Source organism: Argopecten irradians, chromosome 2 (assembly GCF_041381155.1).
Source record: "Argopecten irradians isolate NY chromosome 2, Ai_NY, whole genome shotgun sequence".
NCBI lineage: Eukaryota > Metazoa > Mollusca > Bivalvia > Pectinida > Pectinidae > Argopecten > Argopecten irradians.
The window spans coordinates 40,986,351-41,007,802 of NC_091135.1; the positions used below are offsets into that span (position 1 = coordinate 40,986,351).

Genomic DNA, 21,452 nt, shown 5'->3' on the forward strand with positions numbered 1-21,452 from the left:
CCATAAAATATCCAGTACCTAATGACCTATTTAGGTGTTTACCAGTACTCATGTTTATCTACATTCCACTGCTGACAAGTAGCAGACTATACCTGTCACTTCCGACAGACGCTTCAACATTTAAACCAAACGTTTTACAGACTCTGATGTCAGAAATAGGACAACACTATATGTAACGATATGGTGACCTACAAATACTCCTGCTACACAGGTAAACAAACATGGATGTCAAGTACTTTAGTCATAGACATGACGAGCAAACAATTTATATGTTTTACCAATCTGTCATACTAGGGCTTCGTTAAATTTACAAGGGCAGTAACTCCGATTTCAATAAAATGTCTAATGGTTGAGGAGTTCTCCGACAACAAGCGCTGCAATGATCTATGACAATTGCCTGATCGCCATACAGGATTTAGACATGTTCCTGTCTGCATGTACTCGCATATGCATTCAATGTCCGAGCAAATGTCAAGAGTACGATTAATTTGAAATTAAAATTCATATGCGATATCAGGTGGTTTGATTGACAGCTGGCAAACTATTTATTATCTGGAAACTGACTGCTATGGACTTTGAACTTCTAACTCTGAGGTAGAGGACTAGTGATGGTATGGTTTAACACCATCAATATATATACTTCTCATTGAATTTGAAAAAAAAATCATAGAGTTGTGTTGTCATTAGTATGGATACTATATTATTTTTTGGATAAGGACATGAAACTTAAGTCTTGTTTCTCTGTAAACAACTAAGACAGAGAATGAAAACATAAGACAGAGAATGAAAACAATCTACAAGGCCACAGCTAAAATACACCAATTGACCCAGAAGAGCTCCATCTGCCTTAAGGGTCAAGATGCACCAAGGAAATGGCCGTAAATCATATAATCATACTCATAACTGTCACGGTATCTATAAGCTAGATGTATGTAAACTAATTAACTTTTGTCTTACAAGCAATCTCTTTGTACTGGATGCATGTCTTTATAATTAATGAGAAAATGAGACAAGCTCTCAATCCCTACAAGAAAACTTGTTACATTACACCTTATATCAGATCACAGAAGTTAGTATGTGAATACCTATGTGAGGACAATGGTATTAAGTGTAACTACTAACAAAGATATACCTATACATAGGTGTCTTGTGTTGCTGAGCTTTTAACCTCAGGTTACTTAAGGTATAAATCATCAACCTTTGATGTGCTATCTCTAGTCTCTTCACACCTGTCTACCGTGGAACAGGTTGCATGCAGAAGCTGCAGTGTTAATTTTAATGGAGCTTTTTATAAGACAGGTTATAAGGAGATGATTGGTACGTTGGGTGCTTCATCTTGCCCAAGGACGGGGTGATTGGTCGATTTAGTCCCTTTATCTCTACAAAGGGAGAGACATAGTGTGTGTACTCGCAAGTTCCTAGGGACATCGGAGCGCGTACAAAGCTCCCGAGTGTTCACACCTGACTGGAGTGATACGTGACCGTTTGATCTGCCGAGGTATGTCAGGGGCCTCTTGATGTGGCTATCACCAGTCCTTCTGAGGAGGTGAGAAGGCCCTCTTCACTCAAGTACCCAACCTTTGCATCTACTCCACTGGTATTTCATAACATATATCAGTGGCTTTTGTGTTTTCTTGTTCATCGTTAATATCCAAAAATCACACTAGAACCTTGATCTTTGGAGATGTAACAAGTGATTTCACAGCTATCTTATTCATACTTACAACCAAACAAGCAATAAATCTATAGATCTTACGGTCTTCATGTTCAGAAATGTTTTCTTTTTATCTCGAATTGATGCACCAAAACAGCCATAACATCAATATTTGTGGGAAATAACAGTCACATCTCACTGATCTCACCCTATTAGAAACATTTATGATGAAAATTCCGATCACAAACAAATAAGTGGCCCCAAGCCACATTATCCTACATAAGATGTCTTTAGGGCTATGCGAGTCTTCAAGCCAATACAGAAGATTACACGAAGCCAAAGGTCTCTGATAAACGCCAATACATCCCATAATTTATCAGGTTTACAGACAATGAAAGTGACAGTCAAAAGCTTAGATATGATATCCAGATACAAATTTGTGTTTTTTCATTTGTAACCAAGCTTTCTTTATCAAAACTTTTCTACAAATTTTTCATTTAGGAAAGAGTTGTAGAGAGGAAAGGAATGCCATAATGTATCATACTCTCTGAAAACAAGACTGAATAGGATAGCTACATGTCTTTGAAAAGTCATTGCTAATACACACCCAGAGCAAAAAACAGTGAATTCACTAAAATAGAAAATTGAAAGTTTGAAAATCTGAAATTGTGAAGAAATATTGTGAATGGCAAATGTTACCAAAACAATTTTAAAATAAATAATTATCTATAACAAAAAGAATATTTGATATATATGACATATACATATACTTACAAAATCAAATTCTTTGATCGATTCATATTCACGTTTTCCCCTGAAATCAATTTTACTCCAGTTTAGATCACGATATAACAGGAAATATTCCGACCTGATCAAACTTCAATCGAGACGTATATTACAGATCGACAACCTGTCACTCGCTCGTACACTGTTATTATGTATTATTAATATTTTGAGGATGTGGGAAGCAGACTTGTAGCTTGACTCTCTACCTGGTTATTAAAACAGCCATAAAACTGTCACATCACACACAAAGATGACACCAAGTTTCTCTTTCATCTTTTCAGGAAGAAAAGGCGACATCCAAGCAGGGCCGTATTACACAACGTAACTACATATAAAGAAACTTGACCCAAAAATGTGGAGACCATGTTATCATCACAAACCTTTCACTCCGGAGGTGAGTGGGCCTCGGTTTTAAAAAACTAGCACACTTCTGTTACACATAACTATATACATTACAAACATAGTCAAGCACCCTACCAATATATGTAGGAGTAGATAAAAGAATTTATCTCATTCTAAGCACAACAATGTAGTCTTAGTATAGAAACTTTCCAGTATTGACATTACAGAAGATCTAGCTACAGAAATTACAAATCAAAAGTATGTGTGGACATCTACTTACATGTAATAGTCTAGGATCTATTTATTACATCATTAACGTTTTTGTTTTCCAAAAACACTTTGATACTTACTTTGTAATAAGTTTCCATGACAGCTAGGAATACGTTATTCTATCAGCTAAGTTGTTTCAGTAGCACACAAACATTTAGGTCTATTTCCATGGTATAACACACATACTGTTTTAACAAATAACTCCAATAGCTGCCCTTTCTTGTGTCAAACAGGTACATATTGTATGCATACCTAAGTTTTAGGTGACCCTTTCTTCCTTTAATACGTACACTCTGTTGTGACTCTGGAGAGCACTATGGAGGAATCCCTTCAATGACTTGATTCTGTGATGATCTAGCTGTCGTTTTAACAAGAAGCCCTCTCAATCAGTGATGATGAATTACACTGGGATCCTAAGGTGCAATTCTACGTTTGGTGAATTACACAATTTTACAGTGGTGACCATAACACTGGGGTATTGGTTTACACAGGTAAACAAGAAAAAAATGTTACTCATTCAATAAGGCATAGCATACCGTCAATATCCATAACAACCAATAGCAAAAATAGGCTTTGTGGTATTCTGAACATCAAAAGAGTTTTCCTATAAGAAGAGTAAATCTGAAAAATCAATTTTTATTTTCTTTCAAACAAAAATTGTTTCCATAGTTATTACAAAGTATCTAAATGCTAAAGTAAAGTCCAGAAAACTATATACTTGAAGCTTCAGACCACGTGGATATTTACCGTAACAATTGTGATCAACTATCGGCAGATCAAAAGGCGTTTTAGTGTAGTAATATGCATCTGAAGATTTAACAATTCTTCAAACCTTCGCATTGTAAAGACTTATTTAGACCCTAACAATGGCCACATGGTCGGGTAATTAAACGAGCTTCGGCCAGGTGTGAATCACGACTGTCACTCAGAGCCCTAGGTGTAGAGTTTGATATGACGGTCAGTCTTGACTATTTGCATTTCTTTGTGAGATAGGATGGGTTCTAGACATAAAATCTGATCCCTTCAAAGGCGGTGTGGTCAGTTGCTCTCCTGACAGGAAAGGCGCTAAAATTATGGCCACATAAATCGGAGTTGTAGGAAGTATTTTCAGGTGTGGCAGCCATTAAGTGAGGCGATAGTAATCTTTAGTGTTACAGTCGGCCACTAGTCCTAAGTAATGGCCTTTTTAACCTGGAGTAGATATGTGTAATGATCACTACTTGTACAACATCTGTAGGATGACCCCTAGTATATATATACACAAAATGGTGTGTATCAATCAAACAGAAAATTAAAAAGAAATGTTGGAACTTTAGTTGGAATAGCAACTTCAAACAAATTCATAGGTCAACCTATTTTTCTGTCCATGGAAATGTCATAAAAATGTTCAATTTACACAAAGGAGATAAAGGCTTTCTTAGGGTGTTAATGTCAAGCTTTTATGGCAATCCGATATCAATCAGATATATATGGAAATATCCACACTACTGTAAAGGTCACAAAACAATTATAAAATCTAAGTATACCTACAAACAAACTCTACCGATAGCATCTGATTTACACGTTCACTAAACCATCATCTATACACATGAAGGACAAGGTCAAAAACTGGACAATCTCTGACAGAGCTGAGGATTAGTAAGAGTTATCTTGTCAAGTTCAGAGGTCAAAATATATATTCAGTTTGGTTTATTGTGTTTTATAACCAGGATCGTTAAAAGACCTGTCAGGTATAGGAGGTGGAGGAAACCCAGAGCACCCGTAGAAAAACCACCAACCTACCATCAGTACCTGCCAAATGTTGGTGACAAAAAGATGACCCAGAGATGGAGGGCCAGTGGAATAATGTCTGACCACCTGGCCCCCTCAGCCACTGTTAAAACATAGGTTTGATGAACATCTTATCTATATGTACTCAAGGTGTACTTGGTCAAATGTACATGTACTTTAGGAAAAAAAGTTCATGGTTGAACCCTGTAATACAACCAAAGTGTTATCGTTGCACTCTGACCTCTGTACTGATGATCTTCAAGAATGTTTATGATGAATGAAATACACCATAAAGGCTGAAGATAATAATTCTGTACATAATGCCAACAGGGTTGATGGTCTCATTAAATAGATCTTTACCTGGGACACCAATTCATACACCTGTTTACAAGTGGTCATAAGTGAGGGTCAAGTTGGCTGATTGGGTTTGGGGGACGTTTAGGAGATGTTACGATAGCTTATAATCTATTCCCTCTTAGTATGTAGACAAATACAAAACCCGCTACTTAGTGCTAACATGTATTGTCCAGGTAGTCCAGCTCGGACAGCGTGAACACCTGTACTGGTTAGAGAATACATACCTTTGATCTTATTATCGTCATGGAGATAACTGGCCGACCAATACACTCTAATAATTTCATTAATGTTCTACAAATATTAGCATTATCAAATGTCCCTAACCTGGCTAGCATATAGGTGATCAAACGTTTCATACCTGTCCTATATACAGACGAAGATCTGATCTGAACTTTGTCAAACAACACATATATACACAAATGTGCGATCAATACCAGGTAAATACAGGTAAAGCAATGGTCAACACTTGTTTACATTTCTATCTATTACATAATCTTTTCATACTTATCTGATAAACATGGAGAAATACCTTCAACAAATATAGAACTCCCTGTGGGTCAAGAAGGATTTCACCGTACAACAAATATAGAACTCCCTGTGGGTCAAGAAGGATTTCACCGTACAACAAATATAAAACTCCCTGTGGGTCAAGAAGGATTTCATCGTACAATAAAGAATATCTGTCATTGAACATAATAATTACAAGATACAGTCCCTCTTTTGACCCTGTCCCTCATAATCACATGATGTTTGTTGTTACAGTAAAAATATAATGTACATGCTATAGTAAAAATGTTAATTCAAAATTAGCTTTGGACTGAGAAGATTTTAATCCAGTAATGTGGCAACTTTTAAATGATTTCTGTTGCTTCAATAGAGGTCTGTATAGACACCTATAAATAAGACAGCCCCGATATCAATCGCTCCAACACTGGAAAATCTGTTGGTATTTAAGAGTGCTGTTGTTGTCGTCGTCGTGTAGAAGGACTGGACTAATATGCATGAAACATCAAAGAGCCAACTTGTAAGAAATCATACACTCATTATTAAGTAACGTATGAAGCAATAAACCTCAAAGTAGTAATTTTTTGTGGCCTGTCAGCCTTTGTAGTGGTAAAGCACATACCTACCAGACCTACCAACAGGGTTATGTAATGATTCCCCTATATATACATCCAAACAGATTTCCCCGAGCTTCGCCCAGTAACCCAATGCCTTACGCCTATAGGAAACTCTGTCAGGAATTCAAGGTTTTTTTATACAAAAGGCAAATCATATAATCTGATAACTTCACAGTGATCAGAGGAAGACAACCCAAGCCGGGGCTTTGTCTGCCGTAGTCGAAGTCAAAACATCAAAGCGACAAGGATCAGATCAGTGTCTGAGCATAGCCGTCTTGGAGGACTAAACGTCAACTCGCATCAACAGGCCTGAAATCTACCTAGCCAGTACAGGGCAACACGCAGGAATACATCGCTTTGATACTCACTGGCTGGCCTTCTTATTGTAAATATCATTACAAATATTGTGTTATTACTAATTAGACAAAGATTTGATTAAATATTTCATATATATATATGTATTGTCTTGAGTACCACTGGTTCATGGTTTACAATTATCACCATTATTTCTATGATACATAGGATTTTAAATCTGTTTACTATTTCCAAATGAGCCTGTATATATGTATGAGTATAATTAGCTAATTTCATTTTGACTACCTGAAATATCTGCTACATCTTGTAAAGCTGACAGTATGGTATTGATTACCACACAACTCAGACTGTAAAGTGCAATATTGCCACAATTTCCTCATTTTCTGCTTTGTACTTAGGCAATAAACTGGAGGCAGACTGTTAGATCCAAGTGCGTTTGAAGCCTACCTGAGAAGGTGTCTTCCTACTTGGGGAGGGTGGGTCTACCACCACTTTATACCATTTTAATGAAAGGGAAAGCGTAGTAACGTTTGTCTGTGAAAAACGTCTGATTACTTTGGAGATGAAATGGTTCTGACGTTGGAGACTTTCATACATAGTAAACACAGGTTTTATAGAGGAGAATGATTCAGACTAAAGATTGAAATAGCACACTGAAGGGACAACCTAATTCACCTAAATTACTCTTTGTTAGCTTGATTAAAGACAAAATGATTTTATTATCAAAACTATCTTACACTTTAAACTTTTCGACATTTAAACTACCATAGCAACCATTAGCTTAATACCTAGGGGTTGTCAGTGTCCTGACATATTACCATGAGCTATCCACCTTCTAGCAGCCACATCTGCATGCAAGTCAATGGCTTTTCTCCAAGTACTCTGGTTTTCCTACTACTCTTAACCTGACACTTCCTGTAATGACCCTGACTGTTTAACCAATCAAACCAAACCAAACTTCATAACTAAAAGTAAGTAACCATAGCAACTGTATCAAGTATACCCTCACAACCTATAACAAATGTACCCTCAAACCCAATTATTTTCCCCTCAAATCTATACCTATGGGCATAAAACAAAGTGTATAACCTCACACATATAACCATATGGATATACTAATGGAGCTCACATCCCTACACATCTAGTGCCTGTGCGTGAAAACTCCAGTTTAATATTGATAACTGACAATAACTGACAAATTCTATTAGGAGCAATCATTCCTTTCCATGTACAGATGTAATAATATTTTTCAATAACACAAGAGTTCATGTTTTTCTTGTTCTTATCTCGGCCATTGTTGTCTTATCGGCCGCCAGTGGTATCGAGAGTATATTGGTAAGGGACCAGATATTCTGAGCTCTCCCATAATTTCTTGTCCTTGTCACTATCTGCCATTCCATCAGTTACAACAGCTAGATATATCTTCACTTCTACCAGCATCACTAACAATTTTCTTACTTTCAAAAGCAGGAGAGTTCTTATAATTGATGATTCAAACACTAAAAGAACTGGAGGTTTTGTCAAAATTAGATTTGCCTCAGAAGTAATCAAATGAATTTATTTTAACAAATGTTTCATCTTCTTTCTACTTGAAGTCAGACTTATGCACGTTATAATGTTGATCATATAAAATAGAAACCTTTCGTTCTCTTTAACCAGCTCTTTAGAATGGTAAATTCAGACTAATTAAGTAGCTTGAAAAAGTCCTCATCAATCAAACTGGTTTTTTTAAACATCAACTTCTGAAAAGGTCATCAAAAACATCTGCACTTTGATTAAGTAGTCATGAACAGATATTTGACAGTTAAAACTCACTTTGATCCCATTCATCAAATGTATAAACTATTGAGATGTAAAGTAATTGAACCTTGGGTGTTTTATTTTATATACAACTACAATATCCATAAAATTTCAGAATATGTCAATACGTATACAGACTTGTAAATATTTAATGTCGTGAAATAAATGTCACACAGATCTTAATTAAATCTGGATATCAAACAGTGTGAACACTTCTGTATATGTTATACTGAAACAACACATGTCGACATGACTTACTCAGGGCTGTATTGAATACATGTACTAGCATGACCAACTACATATTAATTATTACCAATATAGCAATAAAACCAAATTGAAATATGTGACAATCAAATGTTGAAAATCTCCTGTTTGAGTTTCAATCAGCTCACGAAATAACACCATACCCGCCTAAAATCACAACCCCTGATACGTGAAGACAAGTTGATATATATATTCATATAATTTCCCGGAGATGAAAAAGACAATTTATACAAAATTTTATCTTCCAAACATGTCTGTTCTTGTTGAAATAAACATCCTCTTTGAATTCGCTATAATCATAGAAGTCATCTACCGCGTAAATTATTTTTGTACAGATCAAGTAAAAGATATATAGTATCTGTTTTAAGTATACCCAGTGCTTCCTATATAGTTAGTTTGACTCGCTGGAATGTCTGCCTTTCTCACTCAACATATCTGTGGGCGATATTCCACATGATAAACACAACCTAAAATATTTGAGATTTAGAAAATCTTTTAAAATACGTTCTTCCATCTATCACCAATTTTTCATATGAATGTACCAAACACAAATACTGTTTCATCTCTGAAAGAATCTTTCATCTAAACGACTTATGCAAATAAACTACATAAAAACTACCCTGAATGTGTACATTTCTACAAACAAAACCTGTATCACGCCATCAACACAATGAAGGGAACTTTTCTATGTTTTTTTACAACTTGGGCAATGCATTCACCTTCGTTAAAATGCAAGAAGTCTGCACACAAAGTCTATTGATAAGGGACATTTTAACATCTTGCTATCTGAATCTCTGGTCAGCCAGCTGTGAAACATTTTCTTTTCATGTCAATAGTGTCTTTAATCATCCACGTTTTTTCTTTACAAAACTAACATTTTCTTTCATTGCCTTTCGGTGTAGTATACATCTGTATATGACAAGGTATCACCTTAACCATGTGAGCCGCAGCATTAAACAAGCACTACCTTCTAATTTACATTGGGTATAAGAAAAGAGAAGGCACAGCAAATTAGATGTTAAAATCATAATTCAAACAACTCGAGATCAAAATATTACATGTTTTCTGGCCCTAAATCTGTCTCCTTCTGCACCTTTACATTAAACAGATGGCAGATAAGTGCACAGGGACATTGGAAACAGTCAATGAAAATTTCTATTTTTTAAATTCTTTTAACCACCAAGGTTATGTAAGGACATGCCAAGTTTTACAGGTGGAGAAAAGCAGGAGTATCAAGAAATAAACCATAGACCTACATTCAGTAGCTGGTATGTGTCAAACTCGAACTAGGAGGTAAAAGCTTAAAATCTTCTTAAAGGCTCATGGTAGATTATTAGGATGATTAGGCCTTGGTGGGGCATAATTGCAAATAAATACAGTAACATTTTGATATAAATGATATCTCTTTTTAATATTGGTTCAGTAAGCAGATATATGTAGAGCAAATTACATAGTTGATCAACAGCATCAAGGATTTGAATTTTAACCCTGTAAATGATGGCCCACTTACCATCCACTTACTTGCTACATACAGCACAAGCTTACAGTATTACAACATATAGGGCTAGACACTCTATCCAGTCTATGATCCCAGGCAAAAGTGTTTATATACAAGAATCAGAAATAACAGCACGACCACCACCCAAAGAACTAGAATTCAATATGAGTATGGAAAGTACTACATCAAGGACTGGAGGCAAAACAGGAAATGGAGTCATAAATTCTGTAATCTAGCAAGGAACAAAATACAATTACCTCATTAAAGAGATCAGGAAATTCTTAAGATATTCATCGAATAACACAGTTCTCCTGTGTCTCAGCATCAGGTAATGTTTTAGTATGACTTTGATACTGAATGTCTACATGATGAGATAAAAGCATGGCCGTAATTAGATATGTAGGGCAGTGATTGAAGATCAATGTCCAAACCAATCTAAACTGACCATCACAAAGAGGAGATGGCCGGCAATCCTCTATGACATCTCACTGATCTTAGAACATCAAACGTTATGACGCTCAAGGTCAAAGAGCAACATGAATCACAAAGGCAAATCCACTCAAGAAAAATTACCCACTAACAAGTCTCCATTTATAGGGACTATTTCCTCAAAGTTACGAGAAAGTGATTGAGGATGTGATCAGGCTAAGCTATCCATGACGTCCATCATGATGGTCATTGGGAGCAAGGGCCTATCTGTCTGACTGATGACCAGAATGGTCATTTCGTCTGGATTACGACCAGACTGGTCAGTCTATGAGAGTAATCAAAGATCTGATGATGAGCAGTTAATTTTTGTAAGCTACAGAAACCCAGGGATCAAATGGCAGAAAAACTTTCCAATGTAATCATGACAGAGCGATGAAGCCTATCCGATCTATTGTCCGCTTTCCGATAGAAAATTGACACTTTATCCCACACAACAGCACGACGACTACGGAGTAATTGTCACCCTCATACAGTTTGAATGAGATGCCATTAATCGAAAAAAAAAATTTCACTGAATGCAAACAGCTTGTTGATAATGAAGGCATTCCCATTAATTCGGAGCCTGACATCAAACCCAGGAGCTGTCATTGTATCATTAACATATCACACATATTCCCCATAAATCAGCCATGTTAATCAAGAGTACTAAAGACCATGAAAAATCGTCACGGTTCTACTGCTTCATTTGTATATAACATAATGACAAATCATTAACACTGAAGTCAGTCTTGGTATAATCATCATTTGATGAATAAAGAATTAAATGAAACAGCCTTAAAACTATATGGAATACTATGATTAGATGATTACTTCAGTCATATCACATGTTCTATTTAAGTTTAGCTCACTGGATCACTGATGGAAAATATACTGGTTATACTATTGATATAAAGAATGAATGCATCTATAGCACGCTAGCTAGAGCGTCTGCTAATTCAATGATAAAGATGTATCAGACATGTCATATACTAATCACTACCACTGATCCACAAAACTATTATACAGGGACATCATTCATATGTTGTAGAATTCAAATTTTAACAAATCATCAAGTTTTTACAAATATGACAAGTGAGCTACAAAGAGATGATTTTATCTGACGAGGATCTGATTAGAATTCCTCCATCTATATTCCGTAACATCAATCGCTTACGTCAACGAGCAGAAAGTGTTTATATAGTGAACCAATGATACCTGTACACGAGCAGAAAGTGTTTATATAGTGAACCAATGATACCTGTACACGAGGTGTTTGATGTTACTTGGTAGGTTATATATGTCTATCTGTCAGCCTTTGATGTCCAATCACACCTGTAAAATAGACTGACTTAGCATGACAATTGACAGATCAATTTCTCCTGTAATCACCAGCATTGTGCATTTTATTATTCCTTAAATATCATACCAGGTAAATCATAACTGATAATTAATCTGTTCTCGATCAGCCGATTAGAGACAATCTACTCATAATGTCTACTGTAAATACTATCTTATCCTTGTAATATAAAAAAAATTAGTCACTGGAAATTAATTCATCTAGCAATAAAAGATGCACTTCGCATTTTGATATCTATCTGTGAAGTTTTACAGGTTTCTTATTTTTACACAAAACTACATAGTAATTTTTAACCTAATTTGAAAAAAACACTGTTCCATACAGACAATCCAGTGTACCATTTTTCCATTTCTGAGTTTAGCACAAAATACCAGAGCAATAAAAAATATTTTTTATGATCTTCAAACCACTGACTTATCTCAGAGAAATATTTTCCAAAGAAACAAACAAGTGCCTTGTCTTATCTGTATTTTATTATTGTTGCCAAGGGAGATCTGATTACACTAAGCTACAGAATTCCTTTTAGTTTGACCTCTTTAACCTTCCACAGATGGTTTAATATGACTACTAGGCCAATTTTTGAGATTTTTACTTCAGGTAAACTCTTTTCATAGCAGGAGATTTTGTTTGAAGAAACGGAACACCAGAGCCATACATCAACACCTGAGTCTTGTTTCCACACCGCTCTACTGTCTGATAATGCCTACGGAAAATTCCACAAAAACAGCATCAGCGCTTATCCCTCTGATCACATCATCAGGGGCGGCCATATCGAGGCTACAAGGCAAAATTGTATTGATAAAACGTCACAAAAAATCCCAGCTCATACTCCAGTAGCCAGATTCTAATCTCACTAACTCTATTCGTTACAGTGATGCTAATCACTTTTGAGTTTTCCAGTTTCAAAAGAGTTCCTGGACTTAATCAATCACACTCCTCTTCGTTTTGGACAGATTTCATCTCATATCCGAGGAAGCCATTTGTACCCAGGGAAGCCATTTGTAACCATGTGATGGAATCTAATCAACAGCCTCTTTTTCAGTTTGCCTGGCAGTTGCTTTTTCGTAATCACACTCGATCACCCTAAACTGAAAAACTTCATCCATTCCCTTACTGAGTACCCCTTGCGGCAATTTTCAATATTTGGATGAACTCCCATCAACTTGGAGTATCCAAGCATCAACACTGATATAGTTTTCCATAAAATGGTGTCATATTAAGGTATATTCATTTCCAAAGCTTCCCTAGGGAGGTATTCAGCAATCAGTATGACAGCGAATTAAAGTAATGATGTATACCAGTCTATTGTTTTAGCCAATAAAATCTGTCCATTTGGGAAGTGTATCCAATCGAATCGGTTCGTTTGAGTTGTGGTATCCAAACAATCAGAGAAATGCCATCATCCTGAACTATCCTATAACTTTGTGATATTGTTCTAGCTAAAAGGTCCATCTATCATCTCTCCGATTTATTGCTCCCTGGAAAACCTACGATAATTCTTACATTTGCCAGTATTTGCTTTCCTATATTGGAACATCGTGGTGGGTCGTGGCCTCAAATTCATCAACATTATTGTTCTAACGATAAAATCAAGCATTTTCCCCTTCAAAAATTTTCTGATGTTTTTTCGTGTTTCCGCCAATCATTCCTGACCCATTTCATCTCTTGTATTACACATGGAAGACCTACATCCTCAATACGTGGGCAGAAATGACTGCAGCCTCATTTTTTATTCGTGTAAATTTTGTTTTTTTTCGATGCAGCTGTATATTTTACAGCTACATGTGTAATGTCTTTTATCTCTGTACATCTACTTAATGTCCCCAGTTAAATAGCATATGGTGGATGTCAGTATAAACTTAAATATGGTCTTGATTATAGAGCAATTTTAATGGACAAAAACGACCAAAACAGCCTTTTCATAGCTCATCTGTCTTACTCTAGTTAACAGTACACTTCAAAGGCCATTATATCAATAGTACTAAAAACCTTACACATTAAAACTTTTTGAATGCGACCTGGCGTAATTAAATAATTTACCAGCTTAGTTAAATGGTCAAGGTTAAACTGCTCTTGTTACTTAGTATCAACATATTAAAAGTGTGTTATCAATTTGTCTATACATTTCAGGTCCAATGTTAGCAAATGGAATTGACTTTATTTATGATCACCAGCTTTGAATAAGTAAATATCATGCTTTTATGTCATTATTCAAACAAACAGCACTTTTGCATTTAAATTCAGAATATTTCACTGTCAGTAATTAATGTCAATTTTTGAAAAAAATGAGCAATTTACAATAGCAATCACTTGATATGCCATCCAAAAATCATTCAACTTTTGGGAGTTTAGATAAAATATTGATTATAAAAGAATATCATTGTCAAAATGTCAAGCGTCTAACCATATTATACTCCAATATTGATACACCTCGCTTTCAGATCCGACAAGAAAATTAGGTTCCAAGACTGGATACAGATTTCTAGCTGGAGTTCCGCGGTGAGCCTGATCCATCAACTGTGATTATAGACAGCTCTCGCAGGAAAAGCGTGCGAGCTTAGAAGATGGATGACGGCAAATGTCCTTGTTACACCCAGGAGACAGGAAACTAACTTGAGCGCCTGGCACGTAGGGAGCGAAAATGATCAAAATGGTATTGATTGGACAAGAAAACTGAGACAACAACATGGAAACAACCTTTGCAGCTAAAGCCCTCCATACACACCAGAGAGCTCATTAGAGAAGTTTCATTACATGGTTGTTAAGCGTTAAGCTAATTGTTGTGATGTAATAGTACTGCTGGGATTACAGCACCAGAAAAGTTTTATTCAACAAAGAACAATTCCGCCATTGTAGTAAATCACCAAGAAGCATTTCTTTAATTTCTCTTTATTCCTGTAGAAATTGAAAATTCCTTTAAAAAGTGATGAACATTCCAAAAAAGTCTAAAAAACATGCTTTGCTATATTTTTGAGATTTCAAGTATTTTACATTTTTCCATTTGTTACCATGGTAACAAAAAGTAAGTAAAATACAGCCATTACCAATAAACACTTTACAATAATGGGTAATGATAATGTCCCTCTGCTACTCTGAACCCCTCCGTTATCTATACCTATTCTGCACTCAAAAACTCATGATGGCAAAACACTCAAAAGCTACATCACTTTGCTTGTTTACATCAACACTGCCCAGCCAAGATGGCCGACACCCAGTTAGTCAAATGGTGCGTAGCCGTTGTTTACCACATCAGAGCCAGTACCTCTTAAAAAATTGACAGCTTCATCAAAAACAGCCCTTCGCTCATTAGCCCTGGTGTTCACATCTGTATCTGTGATCAGGGGTCTAGTTACTACCGCACACCAATCTCCTTCACACCTGTATACCGAGGCATAGAAATGCAGGTAATGCAGCATTAGGTAAAACAGAACAGGTAATGCTCAGTAGGTAATCAAATGCATTATTGATAATGCTTCTCAGGTAATGCACTATCAGTAGTACAAGTTATAATGTACTGTAGGTAATGCATTGTAAGAAATGAATTCAACGCAGCAATGCCTTGAAGATAATGATGCATAATTTAGACTAAACTACAGGATACTGATAATTTTTAACACAATCCTGGTAGACAACTTGCAGAAGAGAGAATTTACTGGTCTGTTCTGAATGGAGATATTGAAGCTCATTTTAGCCTGTAATTCAGAAGGTAATAGGTTCAAAGCCTGTTGACTATATTTTTCCTTTCTCTTAACAAAATTAGCCAGTTTCATGTCAGAACAAATGTACCCTACACTAGCTATAAAAGCAGACAGCGAAATAATATTCCATTGTTTGATTTGGGAAAAATGTATGATAATAAAATGCTAGTTAACATTCATTGGTTGTTCTAACTTTAACGTATAGACGTGTTTTTGGAAGTATTGGGGGTCAATGATCTCTACTGTGTCTGCTTCATTCCAGATCCTGTCTACTGCAACTTTTATATACAGATACGAGTATCTTTTATATCATTGTAATAGTTCTACAGTATCCTGGTTCAAAAGTCCTGATAAAGAATTGATTTTATCAGTTAATTACCAAACATAATCGGTTTTATGAGATAATTAAGAATGGAGACAGGCCTATTATGTATGTAAGTAGTGTATGTAATTGTGTTAGGGGCCATGACTGGCCTGTATTATGTAATTAGCCTAGCTATAGTTCACAGTACAACTTCATCACAGTACCAAAACACATTACCAACAAATACACTAAACATATTTTAGGGGGAAAAGATTGAACCTTATAACATTTAATCTCTAATATCAAAGACAACCAAACTTTTTTATGTCTTTCTTAACCAAAGTAATAACATTCACCAAAAAAGGGCACCTTGCCTGCTTCCTTGATCCTCCCTCTTTAATACATCAAGCTGAGTTAAAAGATTTCTGATTATTTCTTTGGATCATTTTCGTATTCTTCATCGATTGGCTGATATTTTACCTTAATACCTACCATGTGACCTATATCAAAGATTTTTCCAGAACAATATAGATTCTGTCATATGATACCCTACATGTTGACATTAATGCAGGAAATAATTTCATTGCAAAATTTAAATGTTTAATGTTCTTTGGTTGAATACTAATCAACACAGCGGTACCATTTCATTAACAAAGTAATTTAATATTTTATTTCCACAGCAGAGCTCATTGATATTCAAATATATACAAACGGCCTGAGCTGATGAGTTGATATATCTGTAAACTGAACCCAAACCAGCCGAATGTTAGACATACAGGACAAAATCTCTCTCATAACCCACTACCATAAAATCTCTCTTGTTTTTTATCTTCTTTGTATGTTATACAGTTAAATGGAATAGGGGATTGATTTTAAATATCATTGACACTTTGATCCCGCTAAGTATCAAAGGCAACACATACAGGCCTCTTTATTTATACACACTACTCTCCTCCATCAATTATTCTATCGTCAGTTGATGTCGAACCTCTGTAAAGGATCAACAAAATGCCAAATTAATTTTCTCTCTGGGGTATGTAGAGGGAAAACTCATGTGTAATATACATCAAGTTCTTTTATCTCAGAAAAAATAAAGCATGAAACAAGAAAAGACTTGACATTTGTTAATTTTCTTCACAGCAGTGTACCTAGACATAGATGAAAAGTTTAGCTTAACTATCAACAATTAAGAGTAAAGAATGTGCCTTACATGGAACTGCTACATGTCACAGTGAGGTTATAATTATATTTTTAGAGGAGGTCCCCATGTTAAACGTTATCGGAGTCCCCAAGACAGAAATCTGCACACATGCAGAGTTGTCCGGAAAATCCCATAAATGCTACAGTATACCATCTGCATATCCCTAAATAAGAGCCAACATAAAAGTAAATATTTTGCTTCTTGAACATGAACAACAGTACAGCTCCAATTATGACAACTGGTAACTATACTATGACATCTGTAACAACTCCTCCTGTATTAATATCAGTTGACTTCCATTGTTGATAACTATATGTACACCATTCATGAAAACTAATGTACAACTCCGAGAGTCTAATTGTCCAACTCCAGTCAGGACAATAACTGACCACTCCGGTCAGGACAATAACTGACCACTCCAGTCAGGACAATAACCGACAACTCCAGTTAGGACAATAACTGACCACTTCAGTCAGGATAATAACTGACCACTCCAGTCAGGACAATAACTGACCACTCCAGTCAGGACAATAACTGACCACTCCAGTCAGGACAGTAACTGACAACACCAGTGATGATTCCCGATAACTCTAATCATGACAACTGTCCATCTCCAGTCATGACAACCAATAACTACAGTCATATGCCAATTGTCCATCTCTAGTCATGACAACTGTACAACTGCAGTCGTATGCCATTTGTCCATCTCCACTCATGACAAATGTTCAACTGCAGTCATGACACCTGTACATTGACAGTCATGACAATCGAGAACTTCTGGAGTCATGACAACTGGCAAGTCATGACAACAGAGAACTCCAGTCATGATATTAACAGTCCAATTCCAGTCATGATATTAACAGTCCAACTCCAGTCATGACAACTGGTGATAACATAACACCAGTCACAATCAGTCTAAAAAATGGGTTACATTTTCAGTCACAATCATGATAATTGCTCAACTCCAACAACAACAGTACAACTCCGGTCTTGAAATGATGACACCATTATCAAATGAGAATGTTAACTTTACACAGTAAAATATCTCCAGTCTTTCATTTAGGCTTAACAACGAAACATCATCCTAAGCAATAAACCCAATTTCATGCAAATTGATCCTCATTTAGCAGAAAAAGTGTAATTTGACAATGGTGGTTATGTCTTTGATGCTCTGCAGATTAAAGTCAGACTCAGTGATGGTGATAAAGGCCAGAGCGTTTTACTGGCTCCTAAAATTTTCATTGTTTGACGATATTCCATAAAAATGGATACTTTAATGACTGAACTGATTTATAAATGTGGAACAATATCAGGTATCAAACGCTGAGCAGACTAAAGGATTTGTCCATAGAGGGCGACAGGCTAGATATCATTTCTTTTCTCTTCAGCCACTTTTATCAAATTAATCGTCTGTTTCCATGACAACCTGCTCATGGCTCTCATTATTTCGTTCTCTTTTTTAATTTATTTCCCCACAATACCAATCCCTTTCTGTTGATTCTATTTTCTGTTCTTATCTTCCTGTGATTGTAATAATGTGATTCTTTATAATAATAATAATAATAATAGACTCTATTTAAACTTAATAACATGTTGAGCTTAGCAGCTCGTCTTACACATAGTCAAGATATATATAAAATATACAAAATATACAATTTTCTCATTCATTTTAACTACATACACATAGTCTTTATTATTAGTTTGATGAAGTAAAATCACTTGTTTTTATTCAACATGTTAAGAAGACTTCAACAACCTAAACCTATAGCAGGTATGAAAATAATTAAATTATCATCGCCTCCAATTCATTAAACTTCAGTTTATCCTAACTACACAAGCTCTTTTTCACCGTTCTACTAATTCCTGTTACAATGTGCAGATTCAGATAATGGCCTCCAGGATCTTCTGTAAAAAAACTTCTAAAGGACAAAAGATTTTCCCTGGACCCATGTTTTCCAGATTTTCCTCATTTTTGAGACGTTTTATACAAGTGGACCCTGATGTCATAGTTCTACAAGGAGACCAAATTAACTCTTCTTATTCAAAGACTAGAATCGTTCATTTTGGATTTTCAGTTGTGAATAAGTTAAAGCTGTCCTTCTACCTCCTACCTTTGGGCAGCATGTTGGAAGATGTAATGACAGATCCTGACGACAGACTCTGAAACAATTACCTGATGTTGTGTTTTTTTCTGACTGAATGTTACACAGTGATCAAACACCACGGACACCTTTCCCTTGCCCATTCATCACTCCAGGGCCCCTGAGGTAAAGGCACTCATCCTCTCCCTGCTATAAATTTGGTGGCATGTGGCTTTGTTTGCATGCTGCCTTTATGATCTGATGACATATTGTGTTTTATCACCTCCAGTAAAAAACAATAGAGTAACCACAAACAATTGTGTGAAGATTATCATCACCGTTATCTATCATTACAGATAATTGTTAACGATGAGCAGAAGATCGATGGCGACAGCTGCTTTACATATAACTGTATGTAAACTCCAGAGGGGTGTTGAGTCTACAATGTTTTGCTTGTGTATATTCCAGAGGCTAGCTGAATGACAGTTTGTGTAGTGTAACATTCCTTGTTATAATGATATAGAAATAAATTTAACAGAAGTCAGAGCTAAGGAATAACAGATTCCATTAACAGTGACAGCTATAACCTAGTGCCTGTCTCTGTAGGTATGACAATGTGTATTGTCCTGTCACATTTCTCCCCATCAATTTCTAAATGGCGTGTAATATATAGGACTCGTAACATTTCTCAGATTTCTAATTGTCTAATTCACATTAGCTAGCATCTTCGTCTTTGTGAGAAGATGTGAAATTCTCCAATTCCATTATACATAATAGCATTTTTAATTTTGAAATGTAAGGAATACAGACAACAAATGAGCATGAATTAGAGAATTTATTATTTTGTCTAGGAACTCAAATCCAGTTTTAAATCATGTTTTAATACTACTTTTGTTGTGGGATGAGAAATATCAGGTAAAAATGTAAAGATAGAAGAAAAGAATGAAAATTTCCTCAAAGTTCAAAAGACATTTATGTAACAGGAGAGGAGAAAATGTAGCGGCCAGACCAGGTATCGAACCCGAGGCCCTCAGAACACTAACCAAGTGCTCTACCAACTGAGTTACTTAATCACGTCACATTTATAAGCATATGCATTTTCAGCTATTCCTGAAGAAAATTAAGTTCTATCCAACATTGCAATTACATTTTATTCAGTTGATGTTATAATATCGATATCAATAGTCAATACAAGTCATGGCCATCACAATTTTTGCTGCTACTTTTTACATTCCTTAGACAAAAGGATTGATAAAAGACAACAAATACTACCAAGGGGAACTTATATGTACTTGATTAACTGACACTTCCGCCATTTTCAATGAATCAAAAGTTTGTACAGTATAACCTGTGTATACCTGGGTATCATGTATTATTGGGAGTGTCCTGTCTGGCCCTAACTATAACCCCTATGTATGTTTGTGTCCTACGCGCCTACGTTATAAGGCTACCGGACAGCACTACCACGCGGAGGTGTATCACAAGGTCGGTGGACGGCTCAATGAACAGAGAGTCGGCCAGTACACAGGTCAGTCCTAATGTTTGTTATACTATTGTGTCAACATCGAGACAATACAAACAGCCATGGGCAGTTGTGGCACTTTGTGGCATTCGCTCCCAAGTTCAAAGACGGATGCCGCACACCATATACATATATAGAAGTAACTAGGTAAATATCCAATACAGTACCAATTACCACTACGGCCGGCCATCACATAGTTTTGCCTGTATGTCCGCAGCAGCGACATGTTTAATACACCGATCTATTTATCAACACATTATAAACACTGCAATTATACTATAAACCCACATCAATTTTGTTTCTCTTTGAAGTATTGAGAGAGAATAAAAAAATCAATAGGTATTAAGAACACTGGCCATTATCAGAAAAGATGTTTACATTTTTTGTTAATTTCAAATAAAATTGCTTATTTTGTAATTAACAACAAATTTAACAAGTCACCTTAAAATTGATTCATAAAACCTTGAAATTGAAAAGGATTAGAAGATTTCAGACCTGAAAGAGAACTGGAAATAACAGGATATCGATGTGTGTTTCTAAATATTAATTTATTTTTATAAAGTAATTAGGTCATCCTCTCCATATATCAGGTGACTATGGAAATCAAGGATTGAACATCCACTATTGCAGTCTTGTACTTAAAA

General features: G+C 35.8%; 1 protein-coding gene and 1 long non-coding RNA gene across 2 annotated transcripts in view; one reads left to right on the forward strand and one right to left on the reverse strand.

Annotated features, from left to right (window-relative positions):
- LOC138315501 (protein naked cuticle homolog 2-like) overlaps positions 1-3,248 on the reverse strand; it is a 43,087-nt gene extending 39,839 nt beyond the window's left edge. Inside the window, exon 1 of the mRNA XM_069256565.1 lies at positions 3,133-3,248. Within this exon, the coding sequence (XP_069112666.1) occupies positions 3,133-3,150 (18 nt within the window). The 5' untranslated portion in view covers positions 3,151-3,248. The remainder of the gene's footprint in view (positions 1-3,132) is intronic.
- Positions 162-14,680, forward strand: LOC138315503 (uncharacterized). The gene is made up of 3 exons (XR_011207503.1): positions 162-211; positions 2,722-2,834; positions 14,444-14,680. It is a non-coding gene; the product is annotated as an uncharacterized lncRNA (long non-coding RNA).
- The last annotated feature ends 6,772 nt before the right edge of the window (positions 14,681-21,452 follow it).